Below are 20,824 nucleotides of genomic sequence, written 5' to 3'. Positions count from 1 at the left end.
AGGGCCTGATGAACACGATGGGTCTTCAAAACATGTCTTTTAGAGGACTATCTTCATGGCTACCTTCACTGATGTGGCATGATCAGTTCACATGCTACCCTGTTCTTTTTACAGTTTCTGTTGTGTTCCTGTCACGTGCACTAGAAGTTACCAGTGCTATAAGAAGAATTAACGTGCGATAGTATTTATCCCATGTTGTTCAGATTGTTCCTAGGACATCCTCTGATGCCAGGCTCACGGTTGCTGATTCTCTTCTTCCACCTTGCTTCTGCCCCATATCACATCACCATGCAGTACTCATGTCATGTACTTTTGTCTCACTGTAGCAAATCTTCTGATCAGATCAAGCTGACTTTGACTCTGGTCCGGATTCTGATACCATGCTGAATGGTAACTTACTCAATGAATGGTCCCATGGAAGTCAATGAGAGCACTTGTAGAGTAAGGTGCCACTCAGCATGTGTAAGGATATCAGAATCTGGCCGCTAAGCTTTATACCTAACACCCTCACACACTGGGTGTGAGGCCTCTCTTCTTGTAGAGGCGATGGTGGTGGCTCACTATATACTGATGCTATGTCTGTGCCATGCAGGTGATTGGAGAATATGACTTTGGGGCAATAATAAGCAAATGATGGAACAAGAATTGCAGTAGATACTCAGGCAAACTTTCATTGACTTCAGTGGAAGTTTTCTTGAATGAGGACCCAGTCATCCTTTCTTGGGTATTACTCCTTGCAGAGATTCCCTTGAATTCTCCCAGCAGGGACAGAATCCATGCAGCCCCTTGAGAGCATGGCTCTCACAAAAGACTTCATACTAGGGTCTTGCTTGATTGCAGCTCCCTACCTGTCATAACCAACCTCTAAAGGGGGAAGGGTTCCACACTATGGAAAGGAAAGCAGCACAAATTACTGTGAACTCTGTTGCAGTAACTTACACTGTCTTGTCTCAGAAGCCAGCAAAGATCTGCCGGCCCACCTACTCCCAACCCCACAGTGGAAGGGAGATTAGGCTGTGAAGCTGGCTTTCCCCTCTTTCATTGTTCTCCCAGCCAATCCGCAGGCGTAGATTCCCCTCTACTTATGGAACTAAGAAGCTCATGATCTGGTCTGATATTTGTAAGTATGACATATTGCCATGCCCATGTTTTGGCTTTACGCATACAGAAGTTTGCTCCTGGGCATGGCATTCTTAACTCTTAGCCAAGCATGTTCTGGCAGCTGAGAGAGTAGAAAGTTGTCTTTCTTCAGCTGCACTCTCCTACACGTAGCTGAGAAAATATATCAGTTTGCTGCTACAGTTGATTCTTGAAAGCAGCATTTATTCTCTGGAGAACTAGGTTTGAATCCTGTTGAGAAACAGAGTTTTATCTTAGATTCTAGTGGGTGTTTGCTACATTACAAAACCACCATGTAATATGGGAGAAAAACTTTTGTGATTGGCAGTGTATTCCCAGGAGAACCCAAGATTGCAGTCTGCAGGCACACATGTTGCAGATGGACATAGAGGTACATTCACAGAGTTCTGTGTACCTAGCTCTGTTTACTGGAATCTGTCTCTCTCGAAGTATGGAAAGTCATGGAGAAAACCCAAACAAGAAAGAGATTGATGTAGATAAAATAAAACTTACCATGCAGTTAACATGTTACAATGTATTGCAATGGAAATTCAACATTCATCATGAAAATGACAATGTCTAGACAAGTTTGACTGATTTATTTACCTCAATAAACATTAGACTATAGCGGCAAGATTTATTTTGACACAAATGACTCCTCACTCTTTAGGAGTCCATTGTCAGAATGAAACCAAATTGTGTTGGTTACTTTGGGGACCTACTGCTAATAGAATGGATTCTAACTTGAAGATGAGATGAGCCAAGAGAGAGACCCACTACTGTAACTGACTTTGAAGCATTTTTGCTTGGGGAGCGGGGCATAAATCTGGGATAGAATACATAGCTGTTCTGCTTCTGTTTTTACCCAGTTGTTAATGATGTTGAAACACTTCCTATATAATCCATGAGGCAGGGGACCCCAGAACTCCGCTGAACAGTCACTTACCGTATTTTCCCCATTCACTTAGCTTATTTTCCCTCAATAAAGTAAAAACTGTTCCAGCAGGACTGCCCAATATAGCTAGAAAGTAACTAGACAGGTTTCCATCTGATGCTTATATTCAGTTTTAAAACAACATGTTCCCTAGTGAATGGAGGTGGTCTCCTGCATCATAGCTCCCCCCATGCTTAGGGTGGTTAGGTTCAAAGCGCCTTAGGAGTACTGTACTGTTGCCATTTTAAATGCTTTCATCTAAGTATTTTTCAAAGAGTAAGTTTTAATTAGCACTGTAGTAATTTAATTGCTACAGGGGAAATTCTGAAAACTTGCATGCCACAGTCCATGAGATCACTGCTGCTTTTTCTCTCAAATTTCTGATGGAGAGAGTGAATAGAAACTCTTTGTATGCCAGCTGAAGGAAGAGAGAGGGAAGGAGACAAAGACTTGAATGTATCAGAGGAAGTTTGGAGATTGAGAGGGGAGCAAAGGATGAGCACCACAAAGGACTTCAGAAGTGCAAAATCCCAAACCACTTCCTACATGAACAGGGGTACAAGCAGCTGTGTCCTGGCCAAATTGAATAACTTAATTTTGCCTACCAAAATTTTTTCCTATATTGTCCAATCCTTCCGCCATTCTTACTTAGGCAAAACTCTGGAAAATTTGGCTCATAGTTTCCTGAGCGTTCTCACCTATTTTACTTAATCTATATGCATTTTTATACTACACTCATCACAGTGCTATTTGAGTATCATCTTGGTTGCATACACCCCTACGTGCATGGTGTTGAACTAATTTTGCATGCTTGTTATAGCATCTGTATAATAAGTGTTGCCAAATTTGCAGTGCCTACATATAGTAGAATATTCTGCACATGTGTTGTGCAGTCGGAGTCTGTGTGGTCAGGAGCTTCTCTTGCATTTCATGTGCACTGTGAAAGCACAGTAGTTCTGTTTGCTTGTGGAAACTGTACTGGGACGTTGTGAGCACAGAGAAGTTTTTGTTGGCTGCATCTTGTCACACTGGTTTTTATTTCTTCCAGATTTTTGACTGTTGTGGAATTAGAGGGGTTTTTAGGTGCAAATAGGGTGGTCTTTAACTTTCTGGAGTGGATAATTTCTTTCTTATAAATTAAACCAATTTATTTTAATTTCAAAGATGAATAATGAAGCAGATTTCCTACATAACAGAGCTGACTAAGTACCTGGCCAGTTATGCAGTTATGTTCCAGGATATAATACAGTGGTCCCCAAACTTTTTACCTTGCACCCCTTCTTACCCCTGTCTCCCTCAGCTGTGGTTGGGGGCTGGGCTGGGAGTGGGGCGGGGGCTGGGCTGGGAGCCATTGGCTGAGGACGGCGCTACAGCTGGGGGTGGGTCTGTGGCCCGGAGAGGGGTTGGGAGCAGAGCCACAGCCCGGCTGTGGTTGGGGCCTGAGGCTGGGGCACGGCTGGAGCTGGGGCCGAGGCTGGGGCTTCACCTGGTGGCGGGGCCAGAAGTGGAGCCATGGCTGGGAGCCAGGCCTGGGACCAGGACTGGAAGTGGAGCCATGGCAGGGAACTGTGGCTGGAGCAGAGCAGATGGCAGACCAGGACTGCGTGGTGCTTCCTCCCTTCCCCCAAATGTTCCTCCACACCCCACAGTTTGGGGACCACTGATATGACGTATACAGTGGGTTGTATTTGGGATGCATTTGTGGGAATTTGAATCTTGATCATCTTGTTAGGCACCTTGTGTTTCATTGGTTTTGTAAAGCACAATAGCCCCATTTCAGAAGGGCATGTGTTTTAGTGCTATCCGGAACAGGGAAGTTCTCCTGAGTCAAGGCTCATGTGCCTTTATGTGACTGAGGAAAATCCAGCCCCTCCTTTTCCCCCCAGTTGTTTTGTTGGAGAGGTCCCCATGGCATTGGAATTAGTGTGGTTCCGCAGCACCCATTAGCCCAACAACAACCCCTTCGCTGCCCCACAAATCACCCTGATGTGCTGGGTGTCAGGGAGTTGAGGCAGAGTCCAGCTGCACTGGGGGTGGGGTGAGCATTTGTCCCCCCATCCCCATCACACATGTACACACTCATATGCAGGTCTGTCTTTTTTTTTTTTTGCAGCTGCTCATCATCCCGTTGAGTCCCTTTTTGGATTTGCTGCGCTGGGGATTTTCCACAACCCTGCAGTGACAGGTGAATTTCTCCATATGTGAGGCAAATACACGTTACGTTAATTTGGGTTGAACTGCAGAGAGGAGAGAGTACTGAATGAAACATTACACCTAAACTGTGGCTCACAACCCCGCCGCCTCCCCCACCCCACCCTCTCCTATGGTATATTTGGGGCTGGGCTGCTTTTTACTACATGACTGCAAACGCTGCTTCCAAAGCTGCACTCCCGGAGAAGCATAATAGTATAGTTTAGCAATTGGTTGATTAGTTGTAATAGTTAGCTATAGGTTTCCAAAAACTTGGTTTGAGGGACTCACCTTCCTCTGAAATAATTTGGCCCACATTTGGTTGACAGGCAGATAGTAATGCTGACCTTACCACAAATTCCTCTGAGCATATCAAAGGACTTTAAAAACATTAATTAAGCACCATAACATTGGTACAAAGTGGGTAAATAATTACAGTAGATGGTGTGTTGTCTGATTGGTTCTCTTTCTTTGAATCTGCTATCATTTCTGCCTTGCATGTCTTGTGCCTTAACTTTCCTCCCGCTTTTAATGTCTCCAGTGACCTAAGTTATGTCTACGCTTCAATCGGGAGGTGAGACTTCAGCATGTGTAGTTATATCTAAGCTAGCCTCAATCTGCCTGACTCAAGTACTAATAGCAGTGAAGCCATGGCAACACAGGCCCCGTCTTCCCAGGACCCTGGGTGCATACTGCTGTAACTTCACTGCTATTGTTACTCAGGCTAGCTTGGGTATATCTACACATGCCGCAGTCATACCTCCCAATTGCAGTATAAACATATCCTTATTCGAAGCTCCATAAGGCTCTCAAATGTTCTTCCTGTGTGGGTTAACTGCAGTACAATTTCAAGCTTTTCTCTGCAACCACCAGGGCTAGAAACATCTGTCTTTTTTTAAAAGAAATCTGAGCTTCTCACCTAATCACAGGTCCCCAGGAGATGGGGCTTTGAGAATAATGCCAAATATCACAAGACTTTTGTGATAAACTCATGAATTGGTGACAGTGTAATTGTTAAGTACAAGACGTGTTATTTTTAATAAGAGACAGGACAAAGCTACAACAATTGGATCCAGGTTTTTGTTGGGGTTCATCAGGTCCATCTCAAGTTTCAGTAGTTCCAGAAGGAAAGGGCTAGTGTTTTTGTAGACTGTATATTAGAGAACTGCAACAAACATTTCTCCTGTCGTTCTTTCATGTTCTGAGTAGCCCTTCAGTTACACCTAGTGTGAGATGGGGTGGAGTAAGCCATGAATTCTCTCTTGCAGCTTTTGGTGAGATCACAAGTTTCTGGCGGGTGAGGGTGTGAAAGGAAGAACTAATCTATTAGCTGGCACCATCTACTCAGGAGCAACTGGGTTCAGGGTTGTTCTCGCCCAGCGGAAAAAAAAAAAAAAAAGAATAGAAAAGATTTCCCCCCCAAAATATTTTTTCATCCTCCCTTACATTTAAGGGGTAGTGTTCTTAGACTGATCTTTCCTTCCTCATTTTCTCCTGCCGTTTGTGATTCTGACAGCTACCAATTTGACTGCCAGCAGTTGAAGTAAGAGGTATAAAAGTATATAGCATATAAAAACACATTTAAACTTCTTGTATAGTGTGTGCTTTCCAGATTACTGCACCTTTTTGAATGCTCTTCAAAAAATGTAATATCCTGGTTGGATGCTCTGTTTATTCACAGACCATGGGCCATGGCAGTACAAGTTTTTATATGCTGCCCAGTCAACAGAGCACATGAGGGAAGGACAATTATTTCTAAACCTGCCATAGATAATAGATAATTTCGTACGTTCCTTTAGGATGAAAAGGGCTGTCTGCCAATTAAACACCTCTTAAACCCTGAAAGTAGGGCTCAAGTGGGAATTAAGGGATGCATAAGCTTTGTGCTGGCCCAGGTGAATTTCACCTTTAGTGCATGTAGATCATACAATTTTTTTATACTGTATCTATATGCTGGCTATACTTCTTTCCAATAAAAACATTTAAAAGCATCCTGCAACACCATATACATCCGAGTAATCCTTTTGTGTGTCGCCATATTGCAGTCCATGGGACTACAAGCATAAGTAAAATTTACTCGTATAAGGAAGCCTTGTAAGGAATGGGCCTCCTGTCATTTGTGGGCACCTGAAATAAACTGACGGGCTCAGGGTGACAACTGGAGCTGATCTACAAATTTTTGACAAGACATTTTCAACTTGTTTATATTATTGTCAGAATGGAACGCTTTTGCCTTGTTGAAATGAAATATGTTTAGAATATTTAATGGAATGAAAAAGTTTGAGATTTTGACTTTTTGTCGTGATTCAGGAGGAAACATTTTGAACTCTCTGATCTCCCCACATGATGGAAATTCTGTGTTTTGACCAACTCTAGTTATAGTTTCTACTGCATACTGACAATAGCCTTGAATGTCCTATCTTGGAAATCTGTCCATCTCGTTTGCTAACTCAAAAGGCTCTTCTGTCCTTCTCTCCGTTGTCTAATGCCCATATATCCCACGTGTGCACTTGCCTCCTTCCCACCCACCCCCATCCCAGTGTTCCATAGAATGTCGTCTTTCTTCCTTTGTTATGAATTTGGGGAGAAAAATGTTACCAACATGAATAACATTCTCCTGCCAAAAAAAATATTTTCCTTAAGGTTGATTTTAAAATAATGGAAATGAATCTAAGTTATTCTTTTAGTGCTTAAATTGGTAATATACTTGAATGTCATTTTAAAATCAGAGACCTCATGAATAGTCCTTTGTTTTAGTTGGGATGGTGGGGGATTAGTCTCCGAGAGACTCGCATGAGCTCATTCTTTTTGCAAAATTGGCCACATTTGGAATGTTGGCTTATTGTGGGCATTATTATGAGGCTAGGCTGCTTTTGATGGGCAACTCAACACCTTGAGGTTTCATTCTGTCTCATTGTGGAGTTACTCCAGATTCTCACCAATGTAAGAGGAGAATCAGGCCTTTGGTGCCCGTATTAACTGGGACCTCCTTTATGTGGTATACTGTGCACATTAGCATGGCAACAGCGGTTCTGTTCTGTCTTTTGCCCAGTGCAATCCCATTGAAGCCAATGGGACTACATGGAATAAAAATCAGTGCAGAATGTGGATCTGTAAATTTAATAAATTTCACAAAAGATGTATTTAAACAAACAAACAACACCCAAACTTTCTGGGTAATGAAGTGGTGTACAAGCCTGTGGGTGAGATATGGGTGGTTTTGCTGCAGAGTTGTGTGAAGCTCAGATACAGTTGTTGAAGGGATTTTTGTTCATATGTGTGGGGTTCTATTTGTTGTGACATCCCATCCAAACTCTGAGCAGCAAATGTCAATGAAGTTAATAAGACGCAGTGAAAGATATAAATGGGCCTGATTCTCTCTCACTTACACTAAGGCCCCTCTCTAGTGCACTGGCTGCAAAAAGGGGCATTTAAGTGAATGTAAATACAATCACAGTTGTGGAGAATAAATTATTGAAATCATAAAGTAGTTGTAAAAATTCCAAAAGCCTCACACCCACTGAGATGATGCAACTTCTCCAGTCAGTCATGACACCCTTCTTCTACAATTAGAGTGACCAGATAGTAAGTGTGAAAAATCAGGGCGGGGGGAGAGGCACCTATATAAGACAGCCCTGCATATCGGGACTGTCCCTATAAAATCGGGACATCTGGTCACCTTATCTATAATAACATGAGTTGTATTTAAACTAGTTGGTGTCTCCACAACACAGTTTGTCTCCAGAAAGGGCTGAGTTCCCAAAGCAGTTATACACAAACTCCTTAGGACTATACAGGATATGCACCCATTCTTTGGAACAAGTGTAAGATACATTTTCCCCAGCTGAACAAAATAGACATGACTCTGTGTTTCATTCAATGCTTGGGTTCCACCATCCCCCCAACCCGGTGCAGAAGGAAGCTTAATTGGGGTGGGGGGAAACTGGTAGTCAACAAAGGGAAATATAAAGAAGATTTAGCAGTTTAAAAGAGTGAAATGAGATATTTCATTTGAAAGCATTTTCTCCAGAGAGACAGGCATCAAAGAGAGATTGGGCATGGGTGACTGAGAAGATAATGTGGTTACTAACAAAGGATTTCAAAGGGGTAGATAAATTTGGCTTTAACCAGCTTGATATGAGTGTGTTTGATGAGAAATCAGTTAGAGATGTGAAAGTGACTAGAGGGGGAGGAGTCAGAGTGATCATGGACAAAAATGCTGTGATTGGATAAGAGATAAGAGGTTGGACTCAAGAGATAAGGTGTAAATGGAGAAGAGAACTAGGGACAGAACTCTGAGGGACCCAACAGAGGGGGAAGAGGAATAGTTAATGGGAAGGGAAACTGAACTATCTTCTGAAGTGGCTGGAGAGTGAGGAAGAGAACCAAGAAAGCACTAAAGCCAGGAAAGACCAAGGCAAAGAGAGAACAGCTGTGTCACAGCAGATAGCAAAACAGACAGAAGATCATCTTAGGCTAAAATAGGACCAGGTAGGATCAAAGGAGATTAAGGGGAAAGTAGACAGTAAAGGGAGGTTGGAGATGGAGACAAGTGGAGTTAAGAGGTTTTCTTTTCAGGGAAACTGGAGTGATTTTGAAAGCTATAGAAAGGAGCCAGGTAAGTAAAGATGACCATGCAGGAAGAGATAGAGAAGCTGCAGTTTCTAGATCCACTAATAGTTAATGCACCACTAAAGGATTTATTAGGCATGCTAGATATAAAGTACAGCTAATTTTGTTATTCACTTCAAAAAACAAACTTTATGGCCTTTCGTTGAAACGTCAAGTTTTGCTTGAGAAGTGAGCCTGCTCATATGCTACATTTGAGAGGCAAGAAACAATGGACAGCATATGACGAACGTTATACTGCACTGACAAGTATCACTGTGTGATATTCACTGAACTATCCCGCTCCATTTGTCATGTTTAATATGTTGGTGCAACAACTATAAATATGTGGTTGCTACACAAGTATCATTAGTCATTTTAATATAAGACTGAAAATATATAAGCACAATACATCTTTTAATGAGGGGTCCTTTATTGTGGAAGCTGGGGTGAATTTTGGTGCTGTGACGGGTCAGATTGACAGCCTTAGTGAATAAACTGTTTTAGATACTCTGAAGGACAGATGATTGCAGTGTGTCTCTCTTGACACTGCTCTCACCAATCTGCTTCAACCCTGACTTGGAGAGACCAGCTTTAGGATTTAGTGCTTGATTGCTTTACTGAGATTATCAACAGAAGTGCTCGTTAGTGCTTATTGTTTTTATTGAGTTTGGAGGAAATAAGGAATGTAGGACACTCCCCCCGAAGGGAACTGGAAAGGGAAACCGTTCCAGTGGGAAGTGGAAATTCCAATTTCACGTAGGTCAGTGTAGATGGTAACAACTCTCGGTCACCACACAGCTGCACTGATTTTCAAACTGATAACCTAGAGGTGAGAGGCTCTCTATTCCTTTATTAACCTCCCGACTAACCGGCCTTACTGTAGCGTGATAGGACATCCCATGCTCACGTTGGTATCAATATGGGTACTATGGGGAGAGGGATAGCTCAGTGGTTTGAGCATTGGCCTACTAAAGCCAGGGTTGTGAGTTCAATCCTTGAGGGGGCCATTTAGGGATCTGGGGCAAAAATTGGGGATTGGTCCCTCTTCGAACAGGGGGTTGGACTAGATGACCTCCTGAGGTCCCTTCCAACCCTGATATTCTATGATTCTATGGCATTGCATGATTTGCCTTCTCTGGACCAAGAAACATTTGAACATAGTCACCCTGGTTTCAGTAGACTGGTTTAAGTTGAGAAGTTATGACTTGACTCCCAGCTGCCCCAAAGTTCAGCAGTGTGCTTGCGTCCATCTGTAAAGTTAACCTTATGTTAGGAAGGGGAAAATGGACCATAGTGGAGTGAGTGTACTGGCCACCAGCAAAAAATTTGGCCTGATGACTTAAATGTGCTGAGGTGTTATAACCTGGATATTCCACTGTAAGAATCTGATAAAGTCCTGTCCTTAAAGCCTCTCAGTAGTGGCTTATCTTTAATTCTCCTTCCAAGTATTACTCCAGTCTAATCCAGATAATCAATTACAAATTCATATTACCTGAAAGCTGCTGAAAGAGCAGAGCAGGCTTTGTATATAAACAATGAAATGGTTAAATCTTATGAACCCATATTGAATTCATTCAGGAACTGCATAGTGAATACTCTACCCCTTATTCCTATGTGTCCAAAGTTGAATGTGGTTCTCAGTAAATAGATCTCTTATGACACAATGGTAAACTTCCTTTGTATTTTTATTTTTCATTGAATCACAGTAACATCCTTAGTACCTTTACTGAATTCATATTATAGTACTGGAGTTTTCACTAATTTGACTCAGAATTATCATATTAATGAGTAATGTTGTCTAGCAATTCAAATTGTAATACAGAATGACAGAAAACTCTAAATATAATAAAAGGTTCATATCTTATCAGGACAGGCAGTCTTTTCCCACATTTTGGCCAATTTCCAGTAGTACCTCTGAGCTGACTTGTTGGAAACCCAGTATAAGGGGAAGAAGTAATCTTTGGAATGGGTTTTTTGGCAAAATTCCTGTTTTCTGCTTAGTTTATTGTTCCTGGTGATGCTGTCAGTGAAAACTTTTCCCCTATCAGACAACTTTTAGAATTAGTGGTTCAAAATGTTTTTTTATTTTATTAAACTAAAGTCAGATTTATTCTGCATGTACATTTCCATGTTAACCATAAATAATTTGTGTGTTTTGTGACTTGACAACAGTTGATTTGCTTTGACTTCGATATTAATCATTCCACAGTACACAGTGTCAAAATTATTAAAAATTTCCAATGCACAAATGTTTATTTTACTAATCATTAGTAGGTATTAATGTCTTAGATTCAAATGCTTCACATGCGATTACTCTAGAATGTTTGGTTTTAAAGTCACAGGAGTCCAGATCCTCAAAAGTATTTCAGTAACTAACTCCCATTGAGGAGCTGAGCCAAAGCCAGGTGGGCACTGTCACAAATAAACTACATTGCTACACATTGTAGCAGATCCTCAGCTTGTGTAAATTGCCATAGCTTCACTGAATTCAGTGGTGGATGGGTATTTACACCAGCTGAGGATTTGCGGTTGAGTCTTAGGCTTTCAGTGGAGCTATACCAATTTATACCAGCTGAGGATCTGGCCCCAATGTGGTAGTAGAACAGGGCTTCCTATATGCACAATTGATATTGTGATGTTTACACATAACTGCAGTGACATGTAATGCAAGTTTTATGTCTTGAGTTTACAAGCATTACAGAGTCAAAAATATCATTGTCAGCAAAATGTCATTGTATTTAGTTAATGGAAAACCCCCCTCACATTAAGTGTTTACATATACAGGGACAAATCCAAAAGTCCCTAATCAGGCAAAGTTTTGCCTGAGTTACATCTCCAGGATTTGATCCTTTGTAATTAAAACATAACGAGTCAATATCTGAAACTGACATCTGCAAAGGAAGAGCTGTGTATTTGCTTATTATCTGCCAAAAGTATCTTGTCTTTGTTTAGCCAGAAGAAATTACTTGACTTAAAGTCCACTGAAGTATAAAGGGCTAATTTTTAATGTTACTCTGTTTTTTATGAATAGATACAAAAAAAAAAAGCAATCTTGGATTTTTCTTAAATAAAAGAGAGAGAGAGAGAGAGAGAGAAAAAAAAACATGCAACTTGAAGCCTAGTGCCTGCAATGCTTGGAAGACATTATGATTAATTTTATACTTGGGTTTCCAGATGTTGGATTGTATCCCAACTTTTAAGGATTTCTAATGTTTAACAGGATATGTGCTGAGTATAGCATTTAACAGAGTTTTCTTTCATAAACCTAGGATCTAGGAGAAAAGGAGAATTCAGGAAAATATTGCAGACTGGGATACAGTTCTTCCAGAAAAAATAGGATGAGCAAAACTGGATTGGTGCCATATTTGTTTAGGAAGACTATGGATAGGCACAAAGTCCCTCATTTGAGCTGTTTGTGCACTGTCCTTTTGGTGCTCATCTGGACTGGCATCTCACACGCCCAGAAGGATTGTACAGGAGTGGAGTGCCAGCAACTGGAGAACTGTATTGAAGAGGTGCTTGAGCCTGGTGAATGCTGTGCCTCTTGTTTGCAACATGGTTGTACTTGTGAAGGCTACCAGTACTATGACTGTGTCAATGTGGGATTTATGAATGGCAAAGTACCCGAAGGGCAATCTTATTTTGTGGACTTTGGAAGCACTGAATGCTCGTGTCCCAAGGGAGGAGGCAAGATCAGCTGCCAGTTTATGCTTTGCCCTGAGTTGCCCCCAAACTGTATTGATGCTGTGCTACCAGCTGATGGCTGCCCTCAGTGTGGAAGAATAGGCTGCCTCCATGAAGGTCAGAAGTATGTAGCAGGCCACACGTTCCATATTCCTCCGTGCAAGGTTTGCCATTGCCCAAATTCTGGAGGTGAACTGATGTGCTACCAGCTCCCAGACTGTGGGGCATCCACATTAAATCCTCAGAGCCCAATGGATACTGAAGAGAATGAACCAGAGAGGCACTACGATGATCCGTACAGCTATGACCAAGAGGCACCCGAAGGAGACTCCTCTCAGGTGGAACCTCCTAAAAAACACAGGACCTCTGCAGCCCATACAGAAGAAGACAGCATTGGCCAAGAACAAAGTGAGGATTATGAGTACCGTGGAATAAGCGTTACTTCCCCATCCTTGACTCAACCTGTTACACACACTAAAGAAGCTGCTGTAGCAGTCAGTGTGCACACTCCTACTTCCCACCCTGAACTTAACAGTGCAATGGAACAAGAAGAGGAAAACCGAGACCTAAGCACCACAATGGCACCCACAGTGCAGGTTCTGAGTGAAAAAATAACTGTGACTAGCAGTGCTCCTGAGGAGCAAACAACAGTTATGACGGAGATGCCCACGCAAGTGGTAGAATTGGAGAGAAAATCAAAGGGGAAACAAGGGGAGAGAGGGAGACATGAACAAGAAGGATATGCTCGCCCTAAACCAAGAAAACACATGAGAAAAGATTATAAAGAGCAGGGGAGCAGTATGTCTCCAGGTCTGAAAGAGACAAATGTAACAGTGTCACATGGTCACAGACCTTCCCATGAAAAGCATGGAGGAAATACTTTCCCCAAGGTCAAATTTAGTCCCACAACATCCCCTCCCATTGCTCTGAAAGAAGACCGTAGTCAGGCATCCCAAAAGCAGTCACAGACGCTTTATCATTACCAACCTGAAGAAGACAGAGACCCCAATTCTATTCATGCTGCTTCCAGGTTACCAGAAGGTAAGGCCTCTTTTTATTTACAGTATAGATGTTTTGTTGATATTGAATTATTATATAAAAATGGCCCAGAAACATTGTTCTGTCCTTCTCACTGATACACACGTGCATGAAATCAAATAAACCTCCAATCTTCTTTTGTCTTTCTAAAAGAAGCAAGGATTGTTACCTTTTTAATTTGGCGGAATAGGTAGACTTCTACTGTTGTTTGCCTTACTTTAATTTCAGAGACTGTGGACAATGTTTTCTGGTATTTCAACTGCATTTCAGATTAGGCATTGTTCATATACTAACCCTTTCCCTTACCCCACTCATTACTGATGTTGAAATGACTTACTATGCAGAGAAGGAATCAGACATAGCTGGCTATTTGCCTGATTTGATTATCCACCTAAACAAAATCTTAGCTTTGACCATATTGACAAAAATCAATTGTTCTAGTGTTCCTAAAAGACAAAGTAGGTATTAATACAAAGAAGTATTTACAGTAGTTGCTGTATGTGATGCTAAATTTTTAAATGTTGTCTAAACCTATTAATGCAAGAACTTGATAAATACTCTAGAATATATTGCCACGGAAGGAAGTAGTTAGAAGCAAAAGAAATACTGCATCTTTCTTGTCATTTTTGGGCTAGAAGTTTTATATTTTTGATCAGGGCTGGCAAGAGCATGTATTTGCTCTTTGCCTCTGGGTTCCTTTTGACATCTGTAATAAACATTGATTATAAGCTTTATGCAGTGCTCATTACAGTAATGAATGCAGACTCCACTGCTGCAGATCAGTATGAGTGCATCTCACACTTCTGATTAATTTTTCATCAAATCAAATGTAACATCATTTTTTTCATGGTGTGGCACCAAATATTCTCATGATGGTTTTTAATGTTACATTTCTTTTTCTTGTAAAATATCTGCAGTTCATATAGAGAATGCTCATTCATGTGGGCCATGGTTTTCTTCACATGTCATCCAGGTAACATGCTGAACCACCTGGTCCCACTCAGATAAGAGGGGAACTGAGTTCAGATCTAGATCCTGGGTTGAAATAGACATTATGGCACCTGTCCAAAATAAACTATATACACGATACATGAATGGGCATGGTAGCCTCTCCCTTTCCTGCCAATCTGAGAACCCAAGTACTTGCATTTTTCCTTTGTTTTTATTGCAAATGCTGATTTAATTGGCTTAATCAGAGTGGGACCTTGTGTTTTCAAACTTAGAATAATATCCTGAACAACAGCAGTAGGCCAAAGGTCTTGTTCTGTATAAAAATCTATACATTGACACCATGGATAAACACTTCAAGTGGCTAAGTAAACATAACACCTACAGAAGTGAATGCTTAGTACATAGCAGCAGGGTAATATGCAAATTTTTAAAGGCACATCATTAACTTCTGACTTTAAAAAATGATTTTGAAAGTCACTTCAGATACTGATCCTGGGCCTACCTCCCAGTGCTTTGGATTTACAATCTCATTGTCTTTTTTTCTTTTCTTTTAAACATTTTTCTGAAAGATCAGAACGCACATGGGAAACTAGATGTGACCCTCTGGGGGAAGCGAGAAACTGCCTGTACAAGAAGTACTGGCCACTTTGCAAATTAAAGATTGGGGAAGTGGAGCGCAAAGTGGAGAAAGAAAAAAACATTAATTATTTGTTAGTTTGGGATGAACTGTATAAGTCACTCCCAGCCAATGTAGCCATCCAAAAATTCATGCCAATAAAACTGACGCACCACCCCACACTATCATGTATTCTTTTGACAATGTTCATCAGTATAATACATTTTTTTCCCTCTTCCTCTCTGTCGTCTTGCCAACACATCCCAGATATTATGGGTCTGAATCTCCAATGTTCTTAGACCTGGCTACACAAGGTAGATCTGTGTAAAGTGGAGTAGCACACTATCTGATCTCAATGGTAGCCTCTTTGAACAGATGTAAATGATCATACAAGGTGCAAGGCCATTAGAAATCAGACCCTACTGTTCAGAGATTTCTGATAATAAACAGGGGACATAATCCCAACTCCCGCTCAAGTTTCTTTGACAATTTAGTGTCATACTTTTGTACACAGCTACAGGATCTAGGTTTAAAACTGAGCCACTGCGTTTCTTCCATCTCACTCAAAGGAGTTGTAATGGATTGATGACTTTAGTATCAGGGTTATGCTTTATCCTTGGATCTGAATACAGATGCCCCATTTTTATGGTTCTGAATGAACATTGGAGCCATTTGATATTTTGTCCCTGGTACAAATCCTTTCTGAAGAAAACCTGAATGTGAATCCTAGTAATAAAACTTCATCTATTATCAAAGTTACTTGTAGCATAAGGCAGGCTCAAACTAAAACTTCAGCAGCAAGCCTTGCTCCACCACAAAGTGATGTTTTGCCAACCCCAAGCCCTGCCTTCAATCTTTCAAAGTCCCTGGAGAGCCAAGAGCCTTACAAATTTAGGTTTGAACCTCTCCACAACATTCCATAAAGAGTCTTGTGTCCACTCCCACCAGAACATCATTCTCCTTTCGTTCTTGTTGCTGTCTTGAGAGAAGTCTCAATGCACACACACACACATGTACGTACATATGTATGTATCTGGTACCATAGCTGTATGGTTGTCAGCTGCCTGTGGAGGGGTTGTGGACCATAACTGTGGACCATAACTGCCTATGGACCATAACTCTCAGGAGGCCAGTGTGGCTAACTACTTCCTCAGGTGATTTTATTTAAACACGTTTCAATAGAATTGGCTGAATTTGAAGCCTGGATGTGGCTGATGGGGGAAATAGTTAATTTGCATGACATGGACAATATGGATATGTCAGCAGAGAATTTTCTAACCAAAGTAAGGAACATCCTAGTAGGCCTTGAATATTATGTTCAATGGGGAGGTGGATGGATACCTTGGCCCTTAAATAAATTAGTATTCCTGTCAAGATTTTGCAGTAGAAATATGAAAACCAGTAGTCTTTGTTCACAGCCCTTTTTGTTCAGATATAAATGATGCACCTTCATTGTGGTCAGCAGTACTGAATTTGGCTCATGGAGTTGAAGAAGTTGCACAGAGCCCATGTTTGCATCAATAACCGAAGACATTTCCTAAGACCAGTGTTGGGCAAGGCACAGAAGGCCAGCTGTTTCATGTTTTCCCATGATACTAGGTGACAGTAACATATTTCTAAAGACCTATTATAAAGCTGACACTGTCCACAACTGGGAATGTCATTCGTCATGGTTAGGACCAATGTTATTGCCTGGGAACTGGGTTTTTTGTGTGTGTTTCTTTTGTTTCTGTTTTTTGTTTTAATTTGGATGGGTTGTGACTCATGAATATAGCAATGTATTTTGAGTAATAAAATACATTAGTCCTATATTTTTGGTGATTTTTGAGCTAGACTGGTAAAGAACTTAGCCAGAGCTTGAAAGAAAATTGAATTTTGCATGTGGGTATAGAATGGAAACTTGAATTTGTTAGGTAGACTTCTAAATTGTAAATTTAGTATAATCTGCCAGAACTGTCAGCTAATCTTTGCCTTTTCCCAGAAATCAAAATATATTATGCTGACTGCACCAATCAGATAATCTTGTTTTGAAGGGTCAATTTAAAAACTAGGGAGACAGATTAGCTGCCACTGAAATCCATGAATAAAGCAGTGCAACCAATACACTCACTTTTGGAGAGATTCTGATTCCCACGTGGATTTTTATGGAACCTGAGCCCTATATGGATTTCTCTGAAATTTCTAAGCCTCCCATAGATAGGGCCAGATTCTCAGCTGGTGTAAATTGGCCTAGTTCCACTGAGGTGAGGATGTGGCCCATAGACTCTTGAGGAGTTTAGAAATCACTGGATTTATTGATAGCAGAGTCCTTCCATATCTCTTTCAGCACATATGCAAACGTTTCACCAACACCACATCACAACTCTCTTCAGATATAATCCCTCCCCAAACCACACCACCTACAGAAAGCTATACTTCCTCCTGGGCATTTCTACACCCCACAGGGACTCTTCTGAAACATCTAACGCCCCAGTGGGGACTCCTTTGAAATCCTTAGAATCACCTTAGTTAAAGAACTTTTTAAGGAGGCTTTGTCTTCGTAGACCTATTGGTAATAGGTCTGCTATTGGTTCAGAATAGGTCTGAATCTGCTGGGCTGAAAGATTTTAAGATGGCTGTCTGCTTTATCAAACACTGAAGAAATTTTGGTGTCCTATGAGAAGGAGATTGAGATATGCTGATTAACACAGCTGAGTTTACCCACTTTTCATTTGGGGAATTAGGTTAATTTATCCACTTCTTTTAATCACTACACCACTGGTGGAGAGTAAATGGTTCCATCTGGCAGGAATGCCAGTACTTTCCCTTGACATCACCTCAGAAACTAAGGGAATTCCTAGATGAGAAACTTGAGGGTCAAGTTAAAGTTTTTAAAATTTGTGTTAACCACTTAAAGAGAATTTTTTAAAAGAAGCAATAGACCTAGAAAACTCAGAAAATTTATAGAATTTTTAACGAAAAAATAGAAAAATATGGAAATATTATTAAGGAAACACCAGATAAATTTAACCTTTAGTCTGCCACCTACAAAAGGTAGAGTTATGTCTAGAACAAGTATTACACTGGTTGGCATCTTAAATACAACATATCTTAGTGGCTGGGAACATCTCAATTCTCTATATGGTTTGCCTATGTATTTAAAGACATTGTGAACATTGTTACCAAAGTCCCAATCATTTTACGTAGCAAGTTACTCACAGTTCAAGATCTCCACCCGTCACAGGGAGCCCTGATGAACCAAATAACAAAATACTGCACTGACATATAAATACCCATTGTCTATCATGGGAGGAAAGAAAATCCTAAATTAGGAACGTGGGATGGAGACTGGATAGCAGAGGCCTGAATCACCAATACCCTATACTCGGGATATTTATTTACTCTGAAACAAAGTTAGTGTAAAATCCTATTATTCTGATTTTGTAATATTATATATCCACCTTGCACTGTGTAAACGCTTACCCAAAGTGAAGGTTAACGATGAATTGTGTCTTGTATTAAGACAGTGGGATAGAAGTTGGTCAGACTTGGGTGTATATATGAATGTGTAGTATGTAATTTTTTTTCAAGTTTGTTCTTAACTAAAAATATCCCATCTTCACAATCTACTTGTTTGTTTGTTCAAAGGTGTAACCTTAATGTCAACTGATTTACTTTTTTTTTCTGGGAATAATATTTATTTACTTACATTCCTGAGCCACCGAAGGATACGTTAAAAAAATTCTCATGCTTACAAGCAAGTCCTGATACAAATATATTCTTGGGGCTTTTTCCAAGAGCCCAGAAATTTAAAGGAGGCTTCACAGATACAAATGTTTCTATCAGTTGCAGGACAGTGTGTAAAGATGATGGAAATAAGTCTTCACAAGTTGAAAGCATTTGGTGATCTTTCTGTTCTTCCTATTAACAGGCTCCAAATAACAGAATTCAGTGATGGTTCGTTTCCTGATGCCTTTGGTTAAAATTTTGGCTTCACTACTTACATTTTTTAGGTTTCAGTTTGGTTTTATATGTCGTTTACTTTTCATGTCCTGAATCACTGCAGCCTCAAATGTAATCTCAGTAAGTACTATTGGTGGAAATAATGTGGCTTATCTTGTAATTTGCTGGTCAGAAACCTTCTGTTTTTGGTTTGATGCATGTTCTTTTTTCACACTTCAGTTGTTCATCTTTCTTTTAGTCTGAAATTTTGGTTTGAGAACACAGTGTCCCTTCTGCACGATGAATAGTATTTGGCCACAGGGTGGAAGTGCATGGTCCTAGCTCTCTGTAGCTTCATACTTGAGCCATTTTGTATCCTATTTCAAAAGCATTCCTGTCCTAATTTTCTGTGGTAAGACCACAGTGATATCGATTGGCCTAAAGTACTAACTGTAGCATGCAGACAAACCAACTGCAAACGTATATAATAATATAAGATGTAACATTGCATTGCATCTGTGATTCGTTAGCCAGCATCTTTTAGGAGATGAGTTACTGCATGTAATTGATGGGATTTTTATCCATGTGGTTGTCCATTTAACTCTGTATGCTAATTTATTGGTATACTGGTTCCATGTTAGTGGGAGATTTTGGTTAGTAAACTAAAGATCATTGTAAAGAACAAAGAGGTTTATTGAGTACCATACAGCATTAGTGAGACAAAGTGGGTGAGGTAATATCTTTTATTGGACCAACTTCTGTTGGTGAGAGAGACAAGCTTTCGAGCCTACACAGAGCTTTTCTTCTGTGGAAGGTCAAAAGTTTTTCTCTCACCAACAGAGGCTGGTCTAATAAAAGAGGTTATCTCACCCACCTTGTCTCTCTAATATCCTGGGACCAACATGGCTACAACAACACTGCATACATACAGCATTGCCAGTTATCCACCAGGAAAGGTATCATAACTCTCAAAATATCCTGACACTGTATAATGCATCTGTGGACTCATTCATAGAGAACCACGTGGTTTTAGTGGAGAACCCAGAACCTTTGGTTCCATAAACACAGGCCTGGAATGCTTGAGCTAAATAAGGTCTTTTAGCTGTTGTAAGTCATAGGGTTTTTAATCCTTTGTAGCTCTTTTTGCTCACTAGAGGGCAGTAGTAGACATACACTTGTGTTTATAGGGGGATATCTGTTTTTGTGAGTGTGAAACCAAAATCCTAGACAGGAGATAATTCCAGGATATTATACTAGCCTCAACCAATGGAGAAGAAATGTGCTTTAGGAGTCTGGTAGTCAGGGGCCCTGTTTCTAGCTCAGTCATTAACTTACTACGTGATCTTAGGCAATTCTCTGTACCTCAGTTTTCCCATTTGCAAAGCAATCATGACACCACGTTTGGAGTGGTGCAAATACTTTGATAGCCTGAGGTGAAAAACTTTCTGAAAGTGCAAAATATTATTACTGCTTGCCCACCTTCAAAGAGTCTGTTACTGTTTTGCTTTCTATCGTGTTGTTTCTTTAAATTCTTGTCTATGCTGCTGCCGCTTCTCTCCTGGATTTTTTTTTTTACTTATCTCTGCGTACGTTGTGTCTCCTTAATCTATATTCATAATCCATTCTTTCTTCAGCAGTCTGTTAGACCTTCTGAAGTTCCCACATCAAATGCTAATTAGTGCATTCCGGAAGGCTTTCTTGGGAACATTGAGACTAAAATACAAGTAACTACTCAGCTCAGAAACTATAAATTAATTACT

General features: G+C 40.6%; 1 protein-coding gene across 7 annotated transcripts in view; it reads left to right on the top strand.

The window, feature by feature from the left end:
* The window catches only part of FBLN2 (fibulin 2), a 194,137-nt gene that overhangs the window by 34,185 nt on the left and 139,128 nt on the right, over window positions 1-20,824 (top strand). For 4 of the 7 annotated variants that reach the window (XM_073352181.1, XM_073352183.1, XM_073352180.1 and 1 more), the window contains exons 2-3: window positions 4,167-4,238; window positions 12,124-13,579. In XM_073352181.1, the coding sequence (XP_073208282.1) occupies window positions 12,193-13,579 (1,387 nt within the window). In that variant the 5' untranslated portion in view covers window positions 4,167-4,238; window positions 12,124-12,192. The remainder of the gene's footprint in view (window positions 1-4,166; window positions 4,239-12,123; window positions 13,580-20,824) is intronic. The other 3 variants (XM_073352179.1, XM_073352178.1, XM_073352185.1) reach the window with 1 other exon arrangement.

Source organism: Lepidochelys kempii, chromosome 7, assembly GCF_965140265.1.
Source record: "Lepidochelys kempii isolate rLepKem1 chromosome 7, rLepKem1.hap2, whole genome shotgun sequence".
Taxonomy (NCBI): Eukaryota; Metazoa; Chordata; order Testudines; family Cheloniidae; genus Lepidochelys; species Lepidochelys kempii.
The sequence above is the reverse complement of the archived record's forward strand: the minus strand, read 5'-3'. Positions and strand labels throughout refer to the sequence as shown.